The sequence below is a fragment of the Pongo abelii genome, chromosome 16 (genome assembly GCF_028885655.2).
Source record: "Pongo abelii isolate AG06213 chromosome 16, NHGRI_mPonAbe1-v2.0_pri, whole genome shotgun sequence".
In the NCBI taxonomy this organism is placed as follows: Eukaryota; Metazoa; Chordata; class Mammalia; order Primates; family Hominidae; genus Pongo; species Pongo abelii.
This window is the reverse complement of record NC_072001.2, coordinates 51,961,471-51,981,451: the sequence shown is the minus strand read 5'-3', so window position 1 is coordinate 51,981,451 and position 19,981 is coordinate 51,961,471. Positions and strand designations below refer to the sequence as shown.

General features: G+C 38.5%; 1 protein-coding gene across 2 annotated transcripts in view; it reads left to right on the top strand.

Annotated features, from left to right (window-relative positions):
• The first annotated feature begins 9,306 nt into the window (after positions 1 to 9,306).
• SECISBP2L (SECIS binding protein 2 like) overlaps positions 9,307 to 19,981 on the top strand; it is a 57,612-nt gene continuing 46,937 nt past the window's right edge. Inside the window, exons 1-2 of one of the 2 annotated variants that reach the window (XM_002825425.5) lie at positions 9,307 to 9,793; positions 17,936 to 18,114. In XM_002825425.5, coding sequence (XP_002825471.1) covers positions 9,770 to 9,793; positions 17,936 to 18,114 — 203 coding nt within the window. In that variant the 5' untranslated portion in view covers positions 9,307 to 9,769. The remainder of the gene's footprint in view (positions 9,794 to 17,935; positions 18,115 to 19,981) is intronic. The other variant, XM_009249819.4, reaches the window with a different exon arrangement.

The following is a 19,981-nucleotide window of genomic DNA, read 5'->3' as shown; positions in this document are numbered from 1 at the left end:
AAGAAATCTCCAGTGATGGAGGTACTTGTTTCACTGGACAGGTTGTAGAACAGTTAAATAAAGTATTATAGCATTAGGCAAAGCTAAATGAATCGACTGGATTGCCTTGATCCAAAGTATTGAAGATTGATGGCAATCAGATCCACTTCCAGAGGAAAACATAAGTTGACCCCTTATGAAACAGTCACTGGAAGGCCTATCCCCCTAATAATAGAACATTATATCTCTTCCATTCCTATACTCTGATATGACTAATTGCCGCAAGGCTTTAATGCATTATGCCAAAGTGTATTTTAGTCAGGCAAAGGAAATTTTAATGACCCATTGACTCAGGATAATTAAAACATTGATGATATAGAACCGAGATATTGGGTCTTCTGGAAGTGAAGAGAAAGACTGCCCTTGCCACACACACTGCAGCAAAACTTTGGGACCACAAACCTTGTATCCATAGTCTCATAACTCTAAACAGCCCTTCCAGACTCAGGACTGTATACCAGGGGTCCCCCTAACAGGTACTGGTCCATGGCCTGTTAGGAACCAGGCTGTACAACAGGAGGTGAGCAGTGGGCAAGCAAGTGAAGCTTCATCTGTATTTACAGCTGCTCCCCATCTCTGGCATTACCACTTGAGCTCCACCTCCTGTCAGATCAGCAGCAGCATTAGATTCTCATAGGAGCGAGAAGCCTATTGTGAACTGTGCACATGAGGGATCTAGGTTGCATGCTCCTTATGAGAATCTAATGCCTGATGATCTGTTACTGTCCCCCATCACCCCCAGATAGAACTGTCTAATTCAATGGTCCCCACCTTTTGGGCATCAGGGACTGGTTTCATGGAAGACAATTTTTCCATGGATGGGGGAGGAGAGGAAGGGGCGGATGGTTTTGAGATGAAACTGTTCCACCTCAGATCACCAGGCATTAGATTCTCATAAGGAGCATACAACCTAGATCCCTCCCATGGGCAGTTCACAATAAGGTTCACTCTGCTATGAGAATCTAATGCTGTTACTAATCTGAGCTTGCTTGTCTGCTGCTCACCTCCTGCTGTGCAGCCTGGTTCCTAACAGGCCACAGACTGTACCTGTCCACAGCCTGGGGTTGGGGACCCCTGGTTTAGTTGCAGGAAAACAAGCTCAAGGCTCCCACTGATTCTATGTTATGGTGAGTTGTATAATTATTTCATTATATATTACAATGTAATAATAACAGAAATAAAGTACACAATAAATGTAATGCGCTTGAATCATCCCAAAATCATTCCCCACCCCTAGGTTCATGGAAAAATTGTCTTCCACAAAACCAGCCCCTGGTGCCAAAAAGGTTGGGGACTGCTACTGTATACCTATTGGAGACCTTAAGGTAAAGTTAACTGGGAATTTTCTCCCCAGAAGCAGACAGAATCCTAGACATGAAGAACTTTCTCAAGATCATGGATCAAGGACCTGCCATCCTGTGGTGCTTACATCTTCTTGCTTATGCCTCTATGAACAATAGAACTGGAAAAGGTGCTTTGGGTGTACCCATAGGGTATACTTTTATGTGTGGAGGATTTTACAGCTAACTTTATACAGGGGAAACCTTATGCTTTAATGCAGTGGTCCTGAACCTTTTTGGCACCAGGGACTGGTTTCGTGGAAGACAATTTTTCCATGGACTGGGGGTGTTGAGTGGTAGTGGTGATGGTTTTGGAATGAAACTGTTCCACCCCAGATTATTGGGCATTCAGTTCTCATAAGGAGTGTGCAACCTAGATCCTTCGCATGTGCAGTTCACAGTGCAGTTCTCATTCCTATGAGAATCTAATGCTGCCACTGACCTGAAAGGAGGCGGAGCTCAGGCAGTAATGCTTGCTCACCCACTGCTCACTTCCTGCTGTGCGACCCAGTTTCTAACAGGCCCCTAGTTGGTACAAGTTCATGGTCCAGGGGTTGGGAACCCCTGCCTTAAGAAATGGAAGATGAGGGGCCAATGTGGCTAGGGATTTTTTTTTTAGAGACAGGATCTCACTCTGTCATCCATGCTGGAGTGGAGTGATGTAATCATAGCTTACTGCAGCCTTGACCTCCCAGGCTCAAACAATCTTCCCACCTCAGCCTCCTGAGTACCTGGGACTACAGGCACGCATTAAGTACATCTGGCTATTTTTTTTTAATTTTTTTCATTTATTTATTTTTTTGTAGAGGTGAGGTCTCACTATGTTGCCCAGGTTGATCTTGAACTACTTGGCTCAAGCGATCCTCATGCCTTGGCCTCCCCAAGTGCTGGGATTACAGGCATGAGCCACTGTGGCCAGCTGGACTAGGAATTTTAATGGTACCTTTGTTGCTCCACTAACAGTCAAAAACAGAACCTTGGTCCACTCTTCTTAGCATACATCATAGGTTAAAGAGAACATTGCCAGGAGGACTTCACCTTTCTGGATGGGCATCATTGTTAGGTTTTCTTTTCTGTGGCATGCCGTAAATATAAATCAGACAATGATTAGAAATGTGTTCCTTGTAGTAGACTTTATAGAAGATTTTACTGCAAAGGCTATGGTTGCACGACAAACTTAAAAATTATCTTGCTAAAGTTGTGCTAGATGACTGAATTACTCTAGATTATTTTTGACTGAACAGGGAAGGATCTGTGCAATTACTGACACTTCTTGTTGTATGAATACATCAGGTTTTATAAAGACTCACTTGCAGGGGATTAACAAACAGCCTGGTTGGTTAAAACAAGATTCTTTATCAGGCTCATTTGCAGATCTATTTGATTTTAGTTGGCTTAGTTCATGAGGACTCTGGCTAGGGAGCATACTCCTAACTCTTGATATTATCCTTCTGATAACCATAAGAGTTGTATCCCTGGTGCACTGTATTTTCTCCAAAATTTTAAATGCTTGCATATTGCCATCTGTAGAATGTCAAATGATCTCCCTTTTATTGGAATGACAAAAACTCAAAGAAATGAATGATCATGAAGACACTGTAACCTATGAATGATGTGCTGTGACTAGAAATCCAAAATGGTGGCAACGGGGAGTAGTGCTAAACCCTAAATTTTGGTTACACTCACTTAGATGAGAACTTGAGCAAAAGGGGGAAATTATTAATCAAAATTATGGGAAGCCAGTGTTCTAGACAGAGCTCCTGCAGTAGGCCCCAACAGACCAGACCAAACCAACATGGAGTCACTCATGCTAAATGCTACATAATCAAACTGAAACATTATGGAAGCAGATCAATCCCAAAACAGATCAGTTTTGTCTATACTGAGAGGGTGACCAAAAGGATGAATTGTAAATTAAGTTAAAGCTGCCTCCTTACACATATAGTAAACTGTCACCTAACTGGATGTGTAAACAGGCTATAACTTACTCTTGTACTAATCACGCAGTTTCAGCCAATCATAGGTGGCCAACTGTTCAAACCATATTCAAATAAGACAAGTACCAAGCTGTAACCAATCCAGCTGTTTCTGTACCCCACTTCCATTTTCTGTACCTCAATTTCTATAAGTATGATTGGATCATGTGGGAACCCCAGAGTCTCTCTGAGTCTATTCTGGTTGTGGGGATCTGCTCAATTGGCAAATCATTCTTTGCTTAATTAAATTCTTAAATTTAATTTGCCTAAAGTTTCTCTTTGAACACTACTAAACCTTTTAATAATAAAATTGTAATAATAATCCAGTTTTTCAATAGTCATTTAGATGTGTTGTTATATCCCAGAAGTATTAATTTTAACATTTCACTATTCAGCATTCAGACAAAATGTGAATTCAGTGCACTTCTTTAAAATTCTCCAAATGGCTTTTTGACTTAAAGTTAAATCCAAATTATTTACCATGGCTTGCAAATTAGTACAAAATCTGGCCTGGTCTAGTCTTCCATTCTATCTATTGTCCATACTACTCTCCCCCTCCTACCATTCACTGTTCACACTGGTCTCTCCTTTCTGTTTCCACAATTTAAGAGTTTCCCCTCCTGAGGCCTTTGCTTGTCTTTCCCCTATCTTTTTGTATTTCTCTAATCTCACATCAGATATCACCTCTTCAGTGGTCAACCATCTAAGGTAATCCATTTCTTCCTCCTAGGGACTTTGTGCCCTGCATCCCAGCCGCTCCAGCCATGGCTAAAAGGGACCAAGGTACAGCTCAAGCCGTGGCTTCAGAGGGTGTAAGCCCCAAGATTTGGCAGCTTCCATGTGGTATTGAGCCTGTGGGTGCACAGGAGTCAAGAATTGAGGTTTGGGAACCTCTGCCTAGATTTCAGAGGATGTATGGAAATGCCTGGATGTCCAGGCAGAAGTTTGCTGCAAGGGCAGGGCATTCATGGAGAACCTCTGCTAGGACAGTGTGGAAGGGAAATGTGGGGTGGGCGACCCCACACAGAGTCCCCACTGGGGCACTGCCTAGTGGAGCTATGAGAAGAGTGCCACCTTCCTCCAGACCCCCGAATGGTAGATCCACTGACAGCTTGCACTCTGCTCCTGGAAAAGCCGCAGACACAACACCAGCCCATGAAAGCAGCTGAGAGGGAGGCTGTACCCTGCAAAGCCACAGGGGAAGAGTTGCCCAAGACCATGGAAACCCACTTCTTCCATCAGCATGACCTAGATGTGAGACATGGAGTCAAAGGAGATCATTTTGGAGCTTCAAGATTTGACTACCCTGCCGGATTTCAGACTTCCATGAGACATGTAGCCCCTTTGTTTTGGCCAATTTCTCCCACTTGGAATGGGTATATTTACCCAATGACTGTACCCCCATTATATCTAGGAAGTAACTAACTTGCTTTTGATTTTACAGGATCATAGGCAGAAGGGACTTGCCTTGTCTCAAATGAGACTTTGGACTGTGGACTTTTGAGTTAATGCTGAAATGAGTTAAGACTTTGGGGGACTGTTGGGAAGGCACAATTGGTTTTGAAATGTGAGGACATGAGATTTCGGAAAGGCTGGGGCAGAATGATATGGTTTGCTGTGTTCCCACCCAAATCTCATCTTGAATTGTAGCTCCCATAATTCCCTTGTGTTGTGGGAGGGACAAAGTGGGAGATAATTAAATTATGGGGCAGTTTCCCTCATACCGTTCTCATGGTAGTGAATAAGTCTCATGAGATCTGATGGTTTTATAAGGGGAAACCCCTTTCACTTGGGTCTCATTCTGTTCTCTTGTCTGCCACCATGTGAGATGTGCCTTTCACCTTCCACTGTGATTGTGAGGCCTCCACAGCCTGGTGGAACTGCAAGTCCATTAAACCTCTTCCTTTTGTAGATTGCCCAGTCTCAGGTATGTCTTTATTAGCAGCGTGAAAACAGACTAATACAATGACTCATGAAGGGTACTGTTTTGTATACCTTATACATATCCACACCTCCCATGGGCAAAAGGAGATGCTTCCCCTTACCTCAAGCTATGTGAGAAAAGCTTTCTGGGAAACACTTGGAGAACTTGATACATGTTGCCTGGAGTGTGGTAGAATACAAGGACCTGAGAGAAACAGTGGGAACAAGCTGCATTTTTGCCTACTGTATCTATATAAATTTTTCCCAGGGCAAAGTGTACTGAAGTCTGTAATCTACTTTGACATGCCCCCAACATAAGACAAATTAATAGCTGGATAAAGGGATGGAGGGATGGATAGTTACATGATAAATCAAGTGTAGCAAAATGATCCCAGGGATTGATGGGATCCCAGGAATTCTGCCTAAAGCCATTTTAAAAGGGAATCCAGCAAATAAGGCTGGCTTGCTGTTCCCCAAATTGATCAAGCTGATATTTAAACCCTCAGAAGCCCAAGGGCTGAGGGCTAGGGTCATAAGTGATTGCTCTGAGATGACTTTGCTGCATGTAAACATGCAGGAAAGTAGTAATTAAACATCTGAGAAGCTCTGCCATCCTCCCCCTCACAGTCCAAACCTGGAGAAATCTAAAAGCCTAATCAGAGTGTTTAAGGTAGAGGAGGTGGAGATATAAAATGTAGAAAACAAAACTGAAGTGGACCAAGCCGCGTCCTTCACTGCAGGCTTCCAGCTTGAAGCAGGACTGAGCTGGGGAAAAGGAGAAGTTTTGACGTGGAATAAAGTTTGTGTGACCTTCATGAGATTTCATCCAAGGCAGAAAAAGAAATAGTCTTCAGAGAATTTGAAGGTACAGGACAATAAATAATAATTCTACTTGCACCCTAGTGAATCCTGCTCCTTCAATAAAATGCACATGCCTAACAAAACCCCAACCCCGGATGAAAGAATCCTGATTTAATATAATATTACAGTTCATTTATTCAATAAATATTTGTGGAGCACCTGCTGCATGCTAGGCTTTGGTATAGGTAGTAAGAATAACAACAATGTATAAGACAAGCATTTGATATAAGTAGAGAAGTTTTCAATGTCACTGGAGGTAATGGTGACATTCTATGTTTTGATAGAGATTTGAATTACATAGGTGTATGCGTTTGTTAAAGCTAGAATTCAATATTTGGTTATAGTTTTTTCTTTTGAGATAAAAATGTACATATAATGACATGTACATAACTTAACTATATGTTTGCTGAATTTTGACAAGTGCCTAGTCACCACAACTCCACCTCTCTTTATTGTCAGCAGGTAACCTTGCCTCCTACATCACTGAGAAAACAGAAGCCATTAGGCATTCCCTCAACTTTTGGCACCCAACTTATAAATGTATATAATCTGTAGCCATATTGATCTTTTCTTCCTTTCTTCTGTTACAGTAGATAACATGCCCCTACTCCCATCAAAGGCCTATTTCTTGCCCCTGGTATTTGTATCCTATCCCCTCCGAGCTTCTCAGAGGCCTTCATCTATTGGATTATCCCTCACATTCTGAACCCTCATCCCAAGGGATGAGCTTGTGTGAGTACTAAAGGCTGAATTTTCTCTTTCCTCAGAATGCTAACATGTGCCATTTCCTCTTCTTGAAACAATTTTCCTACTTCTTCTCCTTTACTGATCATAACTCCTACTCACCCTTCAGGTCTTTTTGTAGATGCTATTTACTCAAATACGCCTTCCCTGACCTTCCATCCCTTACCATGGTAGCACCTATTGTACTTACTTTTTCATTACACTCATCTCATAAAGACTTCTTCTATGCATGTCTTGCCCACAAGACAAACATGGTCTCAGCCCTCAAGGTGTCTCATAAACTGCTGTACCTCTAGTATTTAGCATAGTACCCTGCACATTAAATATTTATTGGTGAATAAAATAATTTGCATTCATTTATATCATCTGTAAAATGTAGTATTTTTAAAATGCCTTACTTTTTTTCATAGATTTTAATTTTTTATCTACTAGCTATTGCCATCTTTTTAAAGATTACATTAAATGAGAAGGGCATTGTGACATTTCTGTTCTCATAATTCTTATGATTCTGTTCTTATAATTTTAATGAATGTCTTGTACATAGAAGATTCTTAATGAAAACAATTTTACAGTCATAAAAATTCTATAATGTGGAAAGATCCTTGGGAATCCTATATTTAAATTTCCTCAGATCATTCCTCAGAAGAAGGAAGAAAAGCAAAAGTACTATAGTATTTTTATGAGTGCATTGCTATTATCTTTTTACTCGGATGAGGGTATATTATGGCTATAGACCACCAGTAGGAAGACAATCTGAAAATTCAGAGTTATTTTATCTTTCAATCGTGAAGGAGGACGGTCATCTGTTAGTTTACATAACTACTCCTTATAAATAACTTAGTTTTTCTGAGCAACCAACCCTAAATTCATTCAGCATTCATTGAATCACAGTTAGGTGTGTGATAGGCACTAGGGACCTAACATTACGTTAATTGCACATATATGTACAAATGTTACATACATTTGCAGTTCAAATACACATGCATTTATATTAAATTTGAGGAGGCAGAAAATTTACTAAAATTAAATAAATATATTTAAATGTAAATATAAATGTGTAAATATAAATGTTTCTCCTTTCAAGATGTTTCTATTGCCAGCCTTGATATAAGTCTCACTGACACAATATAGCTCCTTTCAGCAGGCCAATATATAATACAGGTTGAATGTCCCTTATCTGACATACTTGAAACCATAAGTGTTTCAGATTTTGGATTTTGGAAGATTTGCATTATACTTACTGGTTGGGCATCTCTAATCTGAAAGTCCAAAATCTGAAATGTTCCAATGAAAATTATCCTTAAATGTCATGTTTGTGCTCAGAAAGTTTCTAATTTTGGAACATTTGGGATTCAGGAGGGTTTGGGATTTCATAGTTTCCAATTAGAGATACCCAACCTGTATCAACATAAGTACAGCAAGGGGCCTTCACATAACAAGCCTCATATTGGAGTCTAATAACAAGACTAATAACCTAGACTAATTAAAAAGGCAATTAGTCTTTACTGATATCTCCTGAAGCATGACAAAGCAAATTTCTTAAAATCTCTTTCCCATTCCTGGCTGTGAATCTCCACACAAGTGCCCCAAACAGCAGCCACCTCAACTCTTCCTTCACTTAAGTGTAATTTAGCTTATACAGTTGTCCCTAAGTATCCCAGGGGGATATTGGCTCCGGGATCCCTGCTGATACCAAAATCCATGGGTGCTAAAGATCCTTATATAAAATGGTGTAGTATTTGCATATAATCCATGCACATCCTCCCATATACTTTAAATCTCATCTCTAGATTACTTATAATACCTAATACAATGTAAATGCTGTATAAGCAGTTGTTAAACTGTATTACTTGTATTTTATTGTTATACTTGTTATTTCTTTTTTCCCCAAAATATTTCTATCCGCGGTTGGTTGAATCTTCACGGAGGGTGTGGGTGTTGGAGGGTGTGTCTAAGGAGATGCCCAGAAGAAATTTGCCATGCTAACGGTAGTGCCCAGTTTCAAGACAATCTCTGCCCTTAAGGAGCTAAGGATCTGAAGATAAAATAATTACCCGTTGGGTGGTGTTATACAGATCCTGCATAAAATTAGGAGTTCTGAGATGGGCGAGGTCAGCCTGGATGTGAGCCTAGAGGTGGGCATGAACCTGGATAATGAATTAACTCATCAATAAATATTTGTGGAGAGCTTCCTAGCGGGCCTCTTCCAGTCATTCTGTGTATGCGTTTTACATATGCATTTTTCTAGGGCAAGACTCCATTATTTTCAGAATATTCTCATTCCTTTCTAGTCATGACTCCCTTTATTTGCGTAACATAAGGAAGGAGCAGATGTACGGTGGGCAGATGAAAGCTTTTCCAACATCACTAAGAGGTGGTTTCAGATCCTGAAGAGGTCTTTGAGGTCCCGGGAGACCTGGGTCCCAAGTGGTCTGACACTTCTCGTTTAACAGTCGCAGGGGTGGCGTGTGGTTCGGGGCACCTGCTCCTGGGCGCCTCCACCTGGCCTTAGCCTCCAGGCCAGGCCGGGTTCCTCCTATCCTTGCTGAGGCCATTTGCTGTCACTCCGCCCACTGCCCCTCTCTGCCTCCTCCCCCACTCCTTTTCCTTCCGTGCGCCTCCATTTCTAACTACGCCTCCAGCCCATTCGGGCCCTCCTCGGCTTCCGTCCCAGATGATCCCTCCCCGAAGCTGCCACCGCCTCCTCCATCTCCCGGAGCTGGAGCCGCCTCCTCAACCAGTGGCGTAGCCGAATCGGTGTCGCGGCCAGCCAGATAGGGGCGGAGGTCCGGAACCCAGTCTGGACCCGAGCGGGGGGCCATGGAGAAAGCGGCCCGAGGCGCTGTTTACACCGACTAGCGCGGGCCCCTTGCGGCTGCAGGCATCATGGACCGAGCCCCCACAGAGCAGGTACGCGGGTTTGGGCTGGGCCCGCCGAGCCGGGGGTTGGGGTCGCCGCTTCCTCACAGGCCAGGCCCAGGTCTCCGAACGTGAGGACCGGGGGCCGGTCCTGCGATCGCAGACCCCTTCACCTGGGAGCCTGGCAGCTCCCGGCTCTCCTTCATTGTTCCAGCTGCTGCCTGGGACTTGGGGGCTTTTCCAACCCTGATTACTTCCCAGGCGGAGGGCTCGCCGTTGCCGCTTCTCCCCGGCTTGGTGAAGGGGTCAGAAGGCTCCAAGTTGTCCCTGCTCTCCTGGGAGGAGGGCTTATAACTTCCAGCAGTCTCCCCGCTTCCCCCATTCCCTTCAGCTCTGGAATGTGTTTTCAAGGTGGAAAGGCGTTTGAAGGCTTCTCACCCAGAAAGACTAAGAGAATGTGTGGTAACTACAGATGAAGGGGAGTCACGGGCCTTTTAGATCTGTGTTCAATGGAGCGAAGCATTGTTTTTGCAGTGGTTTTACGGAGGTGTTTCTTTTAAGAAACGATACTACGATTTCCCCTTGTCCTTTTATCCAGTTATTTTGCAAAGAATTGTAATTCGTGGGGGTTTTTTTTTTTAAAGCCAGCTTCTGTTTTAAGGGTGTAAAGCATAAGCTTATTTTCGAACCCGTTTTCATATTCACAAAGTAGTCCTATTAGTGTTCTGTTTTGTTTTTATTTGCATCAGATTCCTGATTATCCATGCTAGTAGGTGGTAGCAGGCAGGGATAATAACAGTGTTAAAAGTAATCGAAAACAATAGTTTCCCCTCCAGTATTTTCCACTCTTAAGATCTCTGCGAAACGACTTAATTTGAAGTCCAAGTTTATTCACTCTCTATTCCCTTCTTCGAAGGCCTTGCCCATTGATGACTAGATGACGGAAGAAGAGAGGCTAGTAATTTCTGCCTATTAATTTTACAGTTGGATAACTAGCACCTGAATTAATGTGATAAGATTTCCCAAATTCCTGTATGTGTCTATATGTAGTTGAAGCCGGTTTGTATTTTGAAATCAGACTCTTAGCAGGCAAAGCACAGCTTCGTAGTTGTGTATACTTGTTTTTACAAAAGACTTATTTTTTTAAAAAAAAAGCTTTATGTGAATATAACTCTGAAGACACAAATGAGTTTTATAAAACAATACATGGAATTACCAAAGAGAAATTGATATGGAGTCTCTTGGCAAATACACGTAGGCATTTATGTGACCCAGAAGTATTCTGTATACAGCCTATATCTAGTTTAATTTAAAAACATTTTTGAAGGTATCTATCATAAATACCTGAGATTTCAAAGCCTGACAAATGAATACGAATTTTCCTTGAATCATTTCCTTGTATGTGTGTTACTAATGAAAGGGTTCAACATTTTGTTCCTTCACTAGGATGCCAGGACTAAAACCAGTAATGCTACCTTATGTATACTTAGAGTTCCTTTTATCCTAGAGGAAATATAATTAACTATTTAGATGGTAATTTTTAGCATAGCTGTTTGTGATTATCCTAGCAGCAAGTGCTGTGAGCAAATTATTTAAACTAGAGAGCCTTTTCCTCTTTCATCCCACATCTTTCCAAAGTCCACGACTTATTAAAACCTTGTACAAATTTAAGAACTAGGAAAAAAACATGGAAGAAGGTTTTCTGTTGACTTTTTTTTCTTCCAATACCTCTTCACTCTTCCCCAGCCTAACCCTAAATGAAAGAATAATTTGAAAATCCTCCACTCCCCTATACACTCAGAAAATATATATAGAAAAGTGATGTCTTCACCTCGTTTATGCGATAGGCAGTTAATGCAGGGGTCCATGAATGACCTGGAAGGAGTATGCTTCTTTATATGCCTTTTTCTAGGGCAAGAATCCATTATTTTCATCGTATTCTCAAAGGACGGCTAAGAACCATTAACTTAATAGTAGATTGGGAACTGAGACTTCTCAATTTTGTGGAATTCTTGATTCTTTATACCATAGAGTCATGTAATGGCTTTTCCAGTATATTTGGATTATACTTCTGTGTTTCTACTATTGAAGTGAATTTAGGTAGATTAAAGTCATTGAAAAGTATATGTAATATGTGTCAATTTACATTTTTCCTCACAGAATGTTTTTTTCCCTTTAGACCAGTGTTGACATACTCAGAATTTCTCTAGATGCCTACAGCATTAAAACTTACTCATTATAGTATTGTAGTAGTTAGCAATTCAGAGAAGTTTGGTTTTTAAAAAGTAGTACTTAATATAGACTTTCTGCATTTTATCTTAACCTAATTAAATCCTTGTGTACTTTACAAGTGTAACTTTAAAAAAAAAAACTTGTTTTTGCCTGAAGGCATTCATGTTCTTGTTCTTGTGAATTACCTTTTTTTAATATATAAAATCTTTTATAAAAAAGGTAAATTGTATGTGTGCTGATCAAGATTGTAAAAAGTAAGTTACTGGGAATACAGTGCTAGATGGATAATCTTAATTGCAGTAATGATTATTTGAAAGAATGTTACATCTAGAAGAAAATCTCAGGAGTATCCTCTTTCAGCACTTTTTATAGAGTATTCTCTGTATTTAATCAAAATAGCTAGCTTAATTTTAACTGCCAGAGTTAAATGTTCTAAGAATATGTGTTGCTTGGTATATAATGCATTTTTTCCCCTAAAAAAAAATTGCATTATGAGATATGAAGAATAAATCATGGAGTTCATTTTGCTTATAAAGGCTTACTGTTTCTATTTTTAGGAAATTTATTGAGATTTTTAAAAATAATGGGCTTAGAAGTGACAGAACACTTGAGGTTAACAGTCTCTTTTCTGTTATCACAAATAATTTAAATGTTGGCTTAATTTTTAGTATATTAGCATTAGATAGTTCTTTTAAAAGAATTTATAAAATTACTAGTTATTAATGTCTTTAATTTTTGGAAAAACTAATGAAACATATGATTTCATGCAACATGCTTTTTATCAATAAGGATAGAAAATTGTCTAGCTTTTCATTGTTTCCTTTAAGTAATTTATAAACTTTAAATAATGTCAGTACTCCAAATGAAATGTATTCTAAATAAGTTATTTTAAATGTTTATTATTCAGTAATACGTATAGTTGGCCCTTACGTAAAGATATAAGTAAATGACCTGTCTTACCAGATTTAAAAAATAATATGTTCATAATAAAAAGAAAGTATTAATATATACATTTAGGGAAATAGCATTTGGAAATTTAAAAAGACATTTTCTGTTTTTTCTTTTTGAGACAGAGTCTCACTCTGTCGCCCAGGCTGGAGTGCAATGGTACTGTCTCAGCTCACTACAACCTCGCCTTCCCAGTTCAAGCAGTTCTCCTGCCTCAGCCTCCCGAAGCTGGGATTGCAGGTGTGCACCACCACACTCAGCTAATTTTTGTATTTTTAGTAGAGACGGGGTTTCACCATGTTGGCCAGGCTGGTCTCAAACTTCTGACCTCAGGTGATCCACCCACATCGGCCTCCCAAAGTGCTGGGATTACAGGCATGAGCCACTGCACCTGGCCAAAAAGACATTTTCAAGCTCTTAGGTCAAAAAAGAATAAAAAATAATATGATAGGTTATTAAAAATGTGTTAATAATAAAATACCACATATGAAAAACCTATGGGGCCCAGCATGGTGGTGTACACCTGTAGTCCCAGCTGCTAAGGAGGCTAAGGCAGGGGCATCGCTTGACCCTAGCTAGGTGTTCTGGACTGTAGTGTGCTATGTGGATCAGGTATCTGCACTAAGTTCAGCATCAATATGATAACCTCCCTGGAGTGGGGAAACTCCAGGTTGCCTAAGGAAGGGTGAACTGGCCCAGGTCAGAAATGAAGCATGTAGAAACTCTGGTGCTGATCAGCAGTGAGATCACGCCTGTGAATATCCACTGTACTCCAGCCTGGACAACATAGTGGGACCCCATCTCTAAAACAAACAAACAAAAAACCTATGGAATGTGGCTGAAGCTATACTCTGAGGCAAATGCATAGTCATAAATGCCTTCATTGTTAAACAGTTTACAAGGAGAATGAAAATTAAGCATCCAAGGCAAGAAGTTAGAGGGGAAACTCCATCAAATCAAAAGAGAAAATAATAAGTTAAAAACAAAGTAGTAGATAATTCAGAAACTAATATTAAATCTAGAAAGCTGGTTTTTAAAAAAAGTAACCATCAGATTTAAAAAATATTAGATTTGGTCTGTTTTTTAAAAAGGAAAAGTATGGGTAGCAAAGCACTCTGCCCAGTATGGGCAGAATCTACGTTAAATGCTTTGATTTTTCTTCCTCATTATTGTCGGGAGTCTGTGAAACTTACACATGTAAGTACTGTGTTTTGTTTTGGCATTTTAATCAAAAAAACAGCACAGCTAGTAGTTATCTCTTAAGCATTCATCATTTTTCCCTTCAGAGGACATTTATTTTATCTTTTGCCATGAGATGTAAAATATCTTAAAGTTTGAGATATTCTATTTTTACCTTAACATAGAAAGAATATGGAGGGTTTCCATGGTCATGTTTTTTCTGTGGGTGTGTGGTACATACTCTGGAGTTTCACTGTGGGAGAGTATCTCGTTATGTTCCAACTTCAGTTTTGATTTTAAGTGGGTGTCAGTTTTTTATTGCTTAATCTGGGAAAATTATTTGCATTCATCTGGAGGTTCCATCTCTGAGGAATTTAGTGTACATTCTCTGCCGACGTGTGCTTTGTGGTAATGTTTGCCTATTTTCCCTAACCCAGTCCAGCACAGTGCTCTTTCCGGAATGTATGCTAAATGCACGTTTGTTGAATTTTATAGGCTCTCAATGATCTGAATACATTTGTCTAATAAACTCTTAAATAACATTTTTGTTTCATACTCTGACAGAGTCTTGAGCTTTCTAGATTATTTACATCAAAGGCATTTTGTTTATAGACATTTGCCTTAATATACACAAAATAAAAAGTGAACATGAAACTGCTTAAATATTTTTACAAAGATGATTCTGGGACTATGATTTTTTTCATTAATTTGGAAAATTCTGAAATAATTTCTGAAAGATGAAGATAGTTTTGCTATGTAGATAGCCCTGCTTTTTTGTGAAGCAAATAATACAAGAATGATTAGACTTTGTTAAGTGTAGTTTACATTTATTCCATATTTATTTCCTTTATGAAGACAACTCCCTGCTATGAAAGTTCTTATTCCTAAAAAATAGATCTTGGCAAAAGTAGAGAGACTAAACACAGAAATTCAAACTGAGGAATAACGTTCTATAATATGTCTAGTCTAGTTTTTTCATACATTTTGTTGTTCACTGTGCAAGGCTTTTTTTTTTTTATTTCTATACTAATATAATTAAAATACTGCCAGAATTTATTTATTTAACATGTTAATTTTATGGGCTTTATTATGTGGACTTTTAAGAATAGTTTGGGATCTTAACACTCCTTTTCAGTCCTGAGAACAACAGATGCTGCATTTTGATGTATATTACTGAAGGCCTCAAAGTCACAATAAACAGTTTTTGAAACCATACAGAGTTGTAGCTATAGGAGAAAGTTTGCCAGTCTGTTCCTACTAGTGACATCTTCTGTTTGTGCAGCTGTTGACTATAGCAGCTTCTCTCTCTCTCTTTTTTTTGTGTGTGCTAAAAACAAAGGATCATTTTAGTGTTTGTGAGTTTTATTGTTGAACTCTGATAACTAGAATTGCACTTAGAATAGAAACCAATACAAACTTTAATAAAGGCACATACTGTGTATATGTGCAGACATTAGTTTTGAATTATACATAATACCTTTTAAACAGGTTGCCAAAGTTTATAAAACTTTCTATAAAGTACAAATGAAGTGGGGTGTAAAAATTTTTTGCAACTTTTGACCTGAGCAAGAATTTGAACTTATTGCTATCAAAGTAATTTGTGAGTTGATATTTTTTGGGGGGAGAGGTCAGAAAAAGTGTTGTTTTAAAATTATTTATTTATAATTATATTAGTATGGTTAAGACTGATAATTTGATGTACCCATATACCTTGCTGAAAAAAATGTCTACTAGCTCAGATTTATAAAACTGCTCAGTGAGTTCTCATATGTTGTAAAGAACTTTTTGTTTCTTTAAAAGAAATCCTGGCCAGGCTCATGCCTGTAATCCCAGCACTTTGGGAGGCTGAGGTGGGAGGATCACTTGAGCCCAGGAGTTCAAGACCAGTCTGGGAAACGTGGCAAAACCCCATCTCTGCATTAAAAAGTTTGCTGCGTATGGTGATGTGCGCCTGTAGTCCTAACTACTTGGGAGGCTGAGGTGGGAGGATCACTTGAGTCCAGGAGATTGAGGCTGCAATGAGCCATGATCACACCACTGCACCCCACCCCCACCTCCACCCCGTGACAGAGCGAGACCCTGTCTAAAAAAAAAAAAAGAAATCCTAAAAATTACATTTTTAGTGCAGTTAAACCGTTATTTCAGTTTCTTTTCTTATGCATGTATGTGTGAACTGTATAAAGCAAGCTTCCATTATCTTTGCATTATTGCTGTAAGTCGGCTTTTCTTTTTCCTAATTGGGGAAATATTTATTGTTTTGATATATTGTGTCCTATATAAGTGAGTTTGGGTTCTAATGAATATCACAGAGTGAAAATTACTAGCTTGTATCATTAGAGTTTGAAGATATTTTTGCCTCTTATGTTAATCTTTAAGAAACCAACTTCAGTTCACTAATATTTGTATTATTATTAGAGTATATCTACTTCTGATTTGGTTAATAGTACAAATGTAAACCTCAAATCAGGTAGGGAGGAAGGATACTGAATTAATACTGCTGGACAGTTCAGATTTTACCATCCCCGCCCCTTTCCTTTTAACAAGCATTTATGAATATTTACAATGAACTTTTTAGAGAACTTAATTTTTCTGAAACAAATGAGCATATCTCGTCTTCAGATTTTTTACTTGGATTCCTTACTAGCTGCTTTTGTGAGAAACATGAAATTTATTCTTACAACTATGTTTTGGTGGGAGCCTCTAATAAATATCACCCTAGTGGGTTTGTTGGGGAAAAGTTCTGGCTAGGACCATGGCTTTTAAGGTAATTTTTTACAGTAGTTAGAAACATTAGCTTGCATTTCACTTACTGGTTTCATTAAAACATGTTTCATATCATTTGATATTATAATATTTATATGATTTTTTACAGAATGTACTTAACGATTTCAAAAAATAATTTAAAATGTTAAATTTGTTGTTAACTATAACATATAGAAACTGCATAAAACCAATGTACAGCTTGATGAATTGTTACAGGACAAACACCTTGTAAATTTTATCCTGGTTAGGATATAAAACTTTGCCAGGCACCCTGGAAGCTCTCCAGATTCCTCTTAATCACAACTCTCTTTGCTAAGAATAATTCCTATCCTGACTTATGGATTTTATTTACATTTCTTTATAGTTTTGTTGCCCATATGTGCATCCCTAAATACTACAGGTTTTTTTTTATGTCTTTTAAATCTCTATAGATTTCTTGTAAGAAAAGAGACAAAGCAAACTAAAATGGATTACATATCTTGGATTACTTTTGTTTACTCACATGTGTACTGGGAAACTGAAGTACTCATATTTTCCCCAGTTTAACTGTGCACATTTTTTCTTCCTAATGTTAAGAATTTTTTAATCTTAGACATTTTTCTTTTAATGATACTGATCTAATTTCCAGAAGTGAACAGAAATAGACAACTTTTAAGACTATTGAAACAAATATAGAGTAATATTATCCTTCATAATTTTGTTCAATTTTTTCCCCCAACAAAATGAGGTAAAAACACATTGTTTTGTCTGAAGAGCTACATCTCTTACTACCAACTTTATTTTTAGACCTTGGGGTATAACTTCTGTGTTCTCTTGACTGTTTTAACAGCTTTAATTACATTGAAATGTAACATTTGGTTTATTTTCCTTATTTGATGGCTTTGTCTAAATAACTTGATCATTATTCAGTTATTTTAAAATTGACATTGCTCTTCCTTTTGGATGTTTTATGAATGCTGAGAAGAGACCTAATTACCGTTTATAAGGACTGACTCTTCTGTTGTTAAATTTTGAATTTGTAGGAAGTTGCTTGCTCATTTGTTATTAATGTATTCTACTTTCTCTTTGAAGAATGTCAAGCTGTCAGCTGAGGTAGAGCCATTTATTCCCCAGAAGAAGAGTCCTGATACATTTATGATCCCTATGGCTCTCCCAAATGATAATGGAAGTGTTTCTGGTGTAGAACCAACTCCAATTCCCAGCTACCTGATTACTTGTTACCCATTTGTGCAGGAAAACCAGTCCAATAGGTAATTTGTTTATTTTTATTTTCTTTTTTGTGGGGGTGGCTATAAAAGCTGGCAAAGTGCACTTAATATTTTTCTTTTGCAACTTTTAGACTTTAACCATTTCTCTATTAAGAGGAGTAAATAAAACAATACTGAAATTTGGAAATTGTTAATATGGATTAGTTTCTCATTTTTTCTAAGAGAAAATTGAATTCTTAGGCTATGTCTCCTTCAGTAAGTCATTGAAATTTATTTGAAGTAAGTCAGCTCAAAGGGAGAAATAAAATATTCAGAGGTGAACAAAAACTTTTTTTTTTTGAGATTGAACGTCTAATCTCATAGTTGCCAAGACAGTCTCTGGTGTAAAAGAAAATACCAAGCAATAGTCCTTAACTTTGAAGCTGTCATGGTTAGCATATATTAGTATTTCTAGACTTAGATTTTAGTTTAAATTTATGTCCGTGCTATAGTTACAGGATGATTTAGCAAAATTGCCCGCAGTTGGGTCATGTGTAACCTAGTGGTTAGGGTGTTACTTATGATAGTCGTGATAGCCATTCTAACCCTGCTTAGACTGTCTGAGTGATTAGCACTTCATTGGTATAGTTTATTTTATTGCTGTATAAAAGTACTTTCAGCCTTTTTCAAGTTATGTCACACAGAAAATTTCGTTTTTCTAGGACTATAAATGGATGAGGCAGCTGGTAACTGGCTATAGGTTCTGTCATTCCTGAGGGCTGAGTCAATCAATATTTCCACCCATCTATAAACCACTGTTGCACATTAGTGTGCCAGTGCACATTCTTTGAGAAATTGTGGATGTATGGTATATAAGGCCATTAAACTACTCAAATATTAAGTGTTCAAGTAAATATTCTGAGGCTCTTAATCAAGAGTCTTGAGGGTTAGACAAATAGTAGAAACTAAGGAATCATTTTCAATTGAAGTTAGCATGATATTAAATATCTTTGCCTATATTGGATAATGTGCAAACTGATTCATGAAACTAAATTTAATAATACTTTTTTTCTATTTGAAAAAATGGCCAAGTATACAGTATGATAAACTTAATTGATTTTCTTGGTTTACCAAATAATCTTTGTGCATTCATGAGTAAACCGGCCAACAGATTATTTAAAAAATATTTTTAGGAATATGGCCGTGAACATTTTACTGTTTTGCTTTGTCATGGGAGTAATGAGGAAAAGCCCTCTGCTTCAACTCCCTAGTCCCTAGGACCCCATATTGATTTGGCGAGGGGCTGCTGGGACAGGAAGAATTCTGCTAGTGTTTTATATGAACTGCATTAGAAGAAGCTCCGCTGCTGAAGATGTCAGTGGGCAGATTTGCCTCTTTTCCTTCCCTTGGACCCAGAGCCTGCTTCTATTGCCGGGAGGGGAGCCAGGAAAAATCACTTGGACTTGGCCAAGTGATTAGGGGAGTATGAGAGGAGGAGTAGGAGGCTCTGGGATTGAGCTGAAAATGAGGAATTAAATCACCCTATGTAAAGATCACCTTACACAATGTTCACTTTACTCTGTTCTTTACAGAAGGCTGTCACAATTGTGTACCTTGGATGGGAACTTTGGACTGCCATTGTTGGTAGATACATTAGTTAGGTGTTTAACTTTTAGGCAGAAATATCTTGAGGAATTTGAAGGCAGAGTTACAGACAATGCTGGTATGTGGAATACTGTAAAACCATCAGGTTGGGTTAATTTATACTGTCATTTACATTGTTACTGCATGTACATAATGATCTCTATAGCAAAGAAATTTATAAGATGATGATAGTTTTCTCTCCTTTCCCAAAATTATCATGAAGCCACTGTTCTGTACTGTTTTGTCTTTTATTAGTATAAGTTAAGAGATTTTGCTTTAGTGGTAT